This window comes from Fukomys damarensis, unplaced genomic scaffold (genome assembly GCF_012274545.1).
Source record: "Fukomys damarensis isolate Sample0158 unplaced genomic scaffold, DMR_v1.0_HiC HiC_scaffold_16, whole genome shotgun sequence".
Classification (NCBI taxonomy): Eukaryota; Metazoa; Chordata; class Mammalia; order Rodentia; family Bathyergidae; genus Fukomys; species Fukomys damarensis.
The window spans coordinates 29613873-29622615 of NW_022900928.1; the positions used below are offsets into that span (position 1 = coordinate 29613873).

The 8743-nt window shown below is 36.3% G+C and overlaps 1 protein-coding gene across 11 annotated transcripts in view; it reads left to right on the top strand.

Annotated features, from left to right (window-relative positions):
• Positions 1–8743, top strand: part of Emsy (EMSY transcriptional repressor, BRCA2 interacting) — a 90720-nt gene that overhangs the window by 75523 nt on the left and 6454 nt on the right. For 5 of the 11 annotated variants that reach the window (XM_010613040.3, XM_010612974.3, XM_010613497.3 and 2 more), the window contains 4 exons: positions 1632–1787; positions 2942–2983; positions 5258–5457; positions 7705–8268. In XM_010613040.3, the coding sequence (XP_010611342.1) occupies positions 1632–1787; positions 2942–2983; positions 5258–5457; positions 7705–8268 (962 nt within the window). The remainder of the gene's footprint in view (positions 1–1631; positions 1788–2941; positions 2984–5257; positions 5458–7704; positions 8269–8743) is intronic. The other 6 variants (XM_010613250.3, XM_010613299.3, XM_010613434.3 and 3 more) reach the window with 3 other exon arrangements.

Genomic DNA, 8743 nt, shown 5'->3' on the forward strand with positions numbered 1-8743 from the left:
TCATTGGTACATTTTTGTTTACTTGTTAGTTCTTTAAGGTATAATAGGAGCACTAAAGTACAGAGCAATGAAAGTCTTTTTGAAAGGTCAGACCTCTCTGTTTTGTCTCTTGCTTAAAATGGACAGTCCTCTTATCCCCAGAGATGTGTAGATCTGTCACTTTTAAGCATAAAGATGGATGCAGTGGAATAGTCAGTTATATAACAATTTAATAATAGCAGGAGGCATATTGAAGGGCTCCTCACATATTCTTTGATATTGGTAGAACAGTAAAATACCACTAGTAGCTGTTGCTAAAAATTGTAATTTAATTTTATTTTCAGATTTATTTCTTTGTATAAATTGTCCACGTGAGCATTCATGAAAAGCTATAGTTATATAACAAAGTCTTATCAGGATTTCTGGTTACTAAATATCTTTGATAAAACTCTAGGAAAACCCAATGTAAGTTATACACAGTTTTCTTTCATAATAGGTCAAAGATTATCAGTGTATTTAAGGGACTGTAGTGTTGATTTCATCCAGCCCTTTTATTTTATAAATAAGTAAGCTGAGATATAGAGATGCTACCCAATTGGCACAATGAGGCTCCACTTTTTTTTTTTTGTGGTACTGGGGATTGAACTTGGGACCTTGCACTTGGTGAGGGAGGCAGCAGAACCACTGAGCTAAATCCCAGCCCTACCTCTTTTGATCTCTATTTCAATGTTCCCTCTATTTGTGAGGAGACTTGTATTCATTTTATTTTGTTTAGCTTTCTTTGTTTAAAGTGATGGTCTTGATTTTATCATAGTATATCTTTGGGAAAAATGATCTTTCAGTGGACTTATTATTGATTACTCTTTTTTGTGATTTTTACTCTAGTACTACCCAAAAATGCTACCATTTTATATATGTCTTAATCCTTCTATTGATGTTATTTTTGGCACTGGGCATTTTCTCAGCTGCTTCTCTTTGGCAATTCAGATACTTCCATTAATGCTTTATAGAGATAGGAACTTTGAAGAGATTTTTATAGAACAAGTGATAAGATACAAAGTGAATCCATGCATAGAAACCATTCTTGATTCCAGAACACCCTAACAGGCAATTTTGCAGCAATAGAGAGCCCAATTTTTCTTAAAAGGGAAAATTTTTATTCTTTAAGAGCCATTGAAGATCTTGTAACATTTATTTGGAAGATACCTTCAATATTTAGTAGATGAAATTAAACTGGTCATTGAATTGTGCTCTTTGGGGACAGATGTACCCTAGAACAAATCATGTTGTGTACTGCTTATTCACCTTTGATTTTAGGTTGGTGAATTCAAAGCTACCAGGAACAACCTCAGGGGGTAAAGGAAATAACCTAAGTGGAGCATATATAAGGAAAACAGCCATTAGTTTGACCTAGTGATGAGAGGATTTTAGCATGATTGCATAATGAGTCTTTAGTAGACTGCTGGGTATGATTATACAAATTGTGCACTCTACAACCATATGTAGCAATAGCCTTCTTTTTTCAAGTCATTGTCTCCCTCGTTGCTGCCAGTGTGAGATCCAGAGATCTGGTTCTTTATTCCCATAGACAGCACAGCTTTTAGTACTTGTTTGAAATAAAAGTTAACTTTTTCCCTGACTTTTTCATACAGTAAAGGAAAAGTTGGAATCCAAACCAAGACAACCTACTATTGACTTGAGTCAAATGGCAGTGCCTATTCAGATGACCCAGGAAAAGAGGCATTCTCCTGAGAGTCCATCAATTGCTGTGGTAGAGTCGGAACTAGTTGCTGAATATATCACTACTGGTAGGTGTCCTCTTAAAGTGTAGTATTAATGTAGGAAAGCTACCTTTCTAGATTTCATGGGATGGTCATTTAGGAAAGAATATATATTTTTGTATTTCTAGCTCTTTTCTTCTTTGCTTTCAGAGCAAATTTGTGTCTTCCTTAGAGTTTAACTTGTCTTTAATGACTAGAAGATAGAAAAACAATAGAATGTCACAAAAATTGCAAGTTATATATATCTGCAAGTTGGTCACAAATAATATCTGAATGTAGAGCAGTAGTGGTAGAGAGAAGATGAAATATCTATGAGAATAAGTATTTTTTATGCATCTGGATGTTTTGGTTTTAGAGAGATGAGTCAAGAGAGAAAGAAAAAAAATGAAGAAACTCTTAAATCCCTATAACAATACTTAGAAGTTCTGGTAGAAAGCAAATTAGATACATATTTAAAAATGTGGTCTCGCCGGGCATGGAAGTGCATACCTGTAATCCCAGTACTCTGGAGGCTGAGGCAGGAGGATCACTGCAAGTTCAAGACTACATAGTGAGTTCCAGGGCAGTCTGAACTACATAGTGAGACCCTGTCTCAAAAAAAAAAAAAAAAAAAACCTGTAGTCTGGCAGCAAAACACTAATGAGATTGTTGGATGACACAAATGGAAAGATTACATAGGAAGGATAATATATTCTTATATATTTTGGTGAGAACCTACCGGGAACACTGCTTTCTGTTTGGACACTTTATTATCTTGAGATTTGAAATAGTTTAGAAAATAGTAATGTGAATAATTAAGAGGTTAGGAGAGATAACTTTTGAGGCAATATGTAGAGAACTTCTGTTTTAAATTTTCTTAAGAAGTGGTTAAAGGAGAACATAAAGTTACAGAATTCTTTGGCATCATTTTAGGAGACATAAATGGATTAATATTCTTTGGCATTATTTTAGGAGATAGTATTAGAAAGTATAGGTTAGTGGGTTAACTAATGGGCCCAAAGAGAAAAATCTACTTAAAATTATGGAGAGTCATACCTCTTCAGAGGTACTTGGAAAGCTAATTAAAGCAAAGGCCATTATATGTGTGGGGGTGCTGAGTAATAACTTATAGGGTAGACTAGATTATCAGATGATAAATAGATGAAAAGACCTATGATTTCTTCCTTACTTATCCTTTTCAGAACGCACTGATGAGGGGACAGAGGTTGCTTTTCCCCTTCTAGGTAAGTGGTGTGCATCCATTTGTAGTATAATTGAAGGTAAAAAGATGGTTGTTTTTGAGGGAACCAGTTAAATGGATGCACTCTACTCTGATCTGGTAGAGGAAAGGTAAGCTCCGCTTAATGAAAGGGAGAAAAATTTTCTTTTTGCAGAGTAGTGGGGAAGTTTTCTCAGAATTAGTAGTTTAACTCTGAAAATGAAAAAGAAATGTTTAAGGAAATAAATGTCTATTGAAGGTATTTATATGGCCTTGTTAAGGTCATTTCATCTGCTTTCTGAATGTTCACTTTGTGACCTTCTTTCCCTATCTCTACCCATCATATATGCAGCCATATTGAGTTTAAAGCCAGTTGCTCTGGCTTCTTGCATCATTCTATAGTGGATATTTTCTCAGACTTTAATAAATTTTAGTTTCTTAAACTTGGGGACTTTCTATGAAGAAATAGTGGATCTTCAATTGAATCCATTTTTTCTGTATTTTAAAATGTAGTAATTATGAAGATTGATATGGGTGACAGAAATGTTCCATAAAATCTTGATAATTTAATCAGAAATTTATTATCAGATGTCATGCATTTTCAGTGATGTTTCTCTTTAAAAACTTCATTGATCTACTTGTTTAATAGTATCATAATTTATTTTTTCTCCTATCCAGTCATATTATAAATTATTTCAGTAGTTGTTTTGACATAAACCTTAATTCCTTTTTTCAGTTCACTTACACATTTACGGAATATTTTATTAATTTATAATTTTAAGCTGGGCGTGGTGGTGCATGCCTGTAATCCCAGCACTCTGAGGCTGAGGCAGGAGGACTGCCACGAGCTTAATGCCAACCTGCATAGTGAGTTCAAGACCAGCCTGGGCTACACAGCGAGACTCTGCCTCAAAAACTAAAGAAAAAAGAATAATAATTTTAAATGTAAAGCATACTATAAAACACAATAAGGGACTGGAGGACATTTATAAAAGTATCATAATGCTGCTGTAATCTATCACATGTAGTCATATTTATAGCAACAAGAGAAACACTGTATTTGTGACTCTAAAGTGTCATAAATAATAAGACTTATTTATATTTCACTGGGTAAGTTTTAAAAAATCTGTCCTGATAATAACATAAAATAGCATTTTAGCATTCTATAGTATTTTGGATACCTCATTTCTTCTAAGCATGGAACTCATGCTACTTGAAATTTTAGATTAGAGTATTTGAATATTAAAATCATAGATTATTGAGAGTTTTGATAACTTCAAAACACTTAGCTAATATAAAGATTGATTTTGTTTGTCCTGATTCGAGGAGTTGATTTTTCTAGTAATTTTAAGTATTTTAAAAGCTCTATAGATTTGGAAATAGTAAATATTTATACTGTTTAAAATGTTGAAATTGAAGCTGGTAAAAATAATAGATTGGTGCCTATATAGAAGTACAGCTTTGCTTATTCCATAGGATCTTTGTAGCAAGAGAATACGAAATGGTTTCCTACACTGTACTCTTGCCCATTGTTCAGATGAGCTAAATCTGAGATAGAGAATTTTTCTGTTCTTTTATATTTGTTCAGTACTTTATAATTTAAGAGCTGCTTTCAATCTATTACTTCATTTGGGCCTCTTTCAAGTAGAAATAACAAAGTTTTATTACCTTTTTTAAAAAGAAACAAAACAAAACCTCTTAAGTTTTAGAGGTTAAGAGAGAAATGACTTCTTTGTGTTCAGACGGCTGTTTGGTAGCAGAGCCAGACAGAATCTAAGTGTACCTCTTAGTCTAATTGTCTTTCTGCAGTATTACCTTGACCTCTTACAGTTTTAGGAACTGTAGGCTATGAGACAGTGTCACTTCATGAAAAGGACTGAATGCATCTGACGTTTGTATTGTATTTGGACAGGGATCAGAAGCTTAAAGAACTTGCATTGCTTTACTCCCCTTAAAGGTATATTTGGTATTAAGAAACCCATTCTTGCTTTGTTTCTTTAATGAGATAAAAGTCCTTGGAGAAAGGGATAAATCAAAAGAGAATGTAACTTTAAAGAGTTTATTACTCCTTGATGATGACACTTATCACAACTCTTCTGTATACATTTCTCCTCTAGTCATTTTGGCTCTGTTGTCCCAGATTTACAGATGTGGAAACAGACTCAGAGAAGGTAGACCTCTGTAACATCACACAGCTCATAGATGAGCAGGTTCTTGTCTTTTGCTCCTTAGTTCACAATACTACTTTCTCTGAGATAAAAGCTCACAGACATTTGTTTAAAATGACTACTGATTACAGATGCTGTGGCGATTTCTGGAGAAATATCATCACCTCCTCTATTTTCAGTCAGCCATCGTTCTCAGCCCCAACAAACCTCTCAGCCCCAAAGGACCCTGCTCCAACATGTGGCTCAGTCACAGACCGCAACACAAACTTCAGTGGTGGTGAAGTCCATCCCAGCGTCCTCCCCTGGAGCAATCACCCACATTATGCAGCAGGTTGTATCTCTTCTTTATTTCCCTATCCTCTCTGACTGCCTCATTCCTGAAATAAGGTTCAATTTCATCTCCTATTTTAAGAGGAGAACTAACTGAATTGTAGTGCTTGTTTAATTATTTCATTTGTGAGTAGAGAAAATGAATTGAGAGCCTTAATGCCAGAAACTAATTAGGAAATAGTATTCTTAAATCTTCTTTGAATGCTTAGCATTTCAAAAGGGTGAGGAGGTCTAGATGAGTCTAATAACATCAGAATTGCTCTTTTTTTTTTTTTTTTTTTTTTTTTTTAAACTTACTGTTATTGAAGAATTTATCACTGAAGTAAATAAGATTCTCAGTAAAATAGCATTTGGCTTGTTGACCTGTTTGGATTTTGCTGTTGGTTTTTGTCATTCTGTTTCATGCTTTTATACTGATTCCTCATGGGAACATTATGAACAAGTAGGAGACTCAATGGGAAGTAGAATGAACTAATGTAAAACAGAAACATCTGGAATTAAGGGTAATGGGGAAAGGAAAAAAATAAGTTGATAAATTCATTTTGTGTTAGACACTGCACTTTGAGCTTTAAGTATATTAATTTGTTTGATTTTCATTATGATCTTGCATGGTGAGTGTATTACCCTCTTTTACAAATGAGGAAACTTAATGCTTACAGAATTCTTTTAAGTAACTTGCCCTAAGCAGCAGAGCCAGGATTTAAACCCAAAGTGAACTGCCTCTAATATAAGTTATACTATAGGTGTCAGATTTAAGCGTGACTTTTAAGTCTCATAAATCAGCATCACTTAGCTGATAGCAGTTCATCTAATTGTAGGTAAATTACCTGAAAAGCAGTTAAGAGTTTTTTTGTTTGTTTGTTTGTTTCTCATTGAGTTTATTGGTACATTTTAGGTATACAGTACAGTTACATTCATTATTGGGATCTTGTACCTTTACATGACAGGTCTTGCTTCTCATTTTTTCCCCTTGTCCCTGCCCTCCCTTCACCCCCTCCTCCCCTCCCCATTTACATTATTTCCACTTTTTAATTTTCTCATATATTTTTTCCTTATTTCCTTTCCCCTACCCTTCCCACTTTCCCTATACCTTTAGCCTTTTTCTTCCTATTTCATATTGTCAATTATCTCATTAGGATCTTATGTACTATTATAGTTTATTCACACGAGTTGTTGAATTGAAAATTGGTATATGTGAAGTCATTCGGATACAGGGAGAGTTCTTTGAATCTCAGTTTTAAAGTTTAGAGTAGCTGTGTAGTATATGACAAGGCAGCAGGAAGGCTGGGGATAGGGTGGACCTTATGTCCCAAAGGAGGCCATCTGGCCAGAAATATTGCTAGGTGGCAAGACTTAGTCTGGCCCTTATATGATAGGTCTTGACATTGACCTTCTCCACATACCTAGAGGTCTACCAGGCTGGTCCTCACCCTGTCACTCAGGATGGTGCCTCCTCCCAATGCATTTATAACTGACACCAGGCAGTCTCCCTTTCCATTGTCCCGTTCCTGGGCTCCCTCACTCCAGGGAGCCAGGTCTCTAGCAGGTTGTTGATAGTAGGCCTGGAATCCGAGCACATGTAGACCTTGCTGAACCTTGGTGAGCCATCCTCACTCTCCTCAGGGAAGTCCTGTGTGGGGTTAGGGTGGGCACATCCTTGACCTGTGGGCAGCACTGGATGTGCATACAGCCAAAGTAGCCTTCTCAGAACTTTAGCTTTTCTTTGGATGCCTCACTACTTGATGATCGCATTCTTTCTTTAACAGATGAGCATCTCTTAGAGATAGGCCTACATAGCTGTTTGTGGAGCCACAGAGCCTATCTCTTCTTTTTGGGATTGTAGATTCACCTTATTTCTCAAATCTGTAAAAGACCTTTAGTACTATAGAAGTGAGTAGAGTATATTTTGAAGTACCCCATGTCTAAGTTCAAACTACAAGAGTTTTTTTTCTCTCTCTCTCATTGAGTTTATTGGTACATATTAGGTATACAGTACAGTTACATTCATCATTGGGATCTTGTACCTTTACATGACAGGTCTTGGTTCTCATTTTTTCCCCTTGTCCCTGCCCTCCCTTTACCCCCTTACAAGAGTTTTTATTTAAAACCCCTGAGGTTCCTTTTCTTCTTAGGCTCTTTTGAAAAATAATGAATGAATCTCATAAACAAATCTTTTCCAGTTCAAGAAATATGTAGCAATGTAGGTGTTTTTCTTATTTTATTCTTACTTTGTGCCTTTTTTACTTAGGCATTAAGCAGTCACACTGCTTTTACCAAACACAGCGAGGAACTTGGAACTGAGGAGGGTGAGGTTGAAGAGATGGACACTTTAGACCCTCAGACAGGTCTGTTTTACCGATCTGCCCTGGCTCAGTCACAGTCAGCTAAACAGCAGAAACTTAGCCAGCCCCAGCTGGAACAGACTCAGCTGCAAGTGAAAACTCTGCAGTGCTTCCAGACTAAACAGAAGCAGACCATCCACCTGCAGGCAGACCAGCTGCAGCACAAACTCCCGCAAATGCCCCAGCTTTCCATCAGGCATCAAAAACTCACCCCTCTTCAGCAAGAACAAGCACAGCCCAAACCAGATGTACAGCACACACAGCATCCCGTGGTGGCCAAAGACAGGCAGCTTCCTACCTTAATGGCACAGCCCCCACAAACTGTAGTACAGGTGCTTGCAGTGAAAACTACGCAGCAGCTCCCCAAACTGCAGCAGGCTCCGAACCAACCAAAAATCTACGTGCAACCCCAAACACCCCAGAGCCAAATGTCGCTCCCTGCCTCATCAGAGAAACAGCCGGCAAGCCAGGTAACAGAATATTGATAGCATGCAAAGTTAAACTTCTCTATTCACGGAAAAAAATGAGAACATCATTGATACCATGATAGCACTGCTTTCTCCTGGCAAGAGGAAATCCAAAAGCCTCATTAACACTAGTATTTACTTTGCCCTGTCAGAAGGTTGCCATTAGGGAAGAAAAAAAGCATAGCACTCAGAACTTGATTTTCCAGCCATTTTTTAATGAAATTACTTCAGCATTGACCAACAGTGCATAGAAGCAATATTCCAAAGTTTTTATTTTTTAATTATAAAATATCTTCATGCCTGTAAACTATTTCTGTGGCAAAAATGCTAAGTTGTAGTTTATGTCATCGCCATCTAGTTAATAAATATATCTTCTAGATTTATTTTTAAATTACAAAAGAATTATTGTGGATAATCAAAAGAAATATTTTAGCAACAATCAGTGGCTCTGGAGCAATATATATGTGTGTATGTGTTT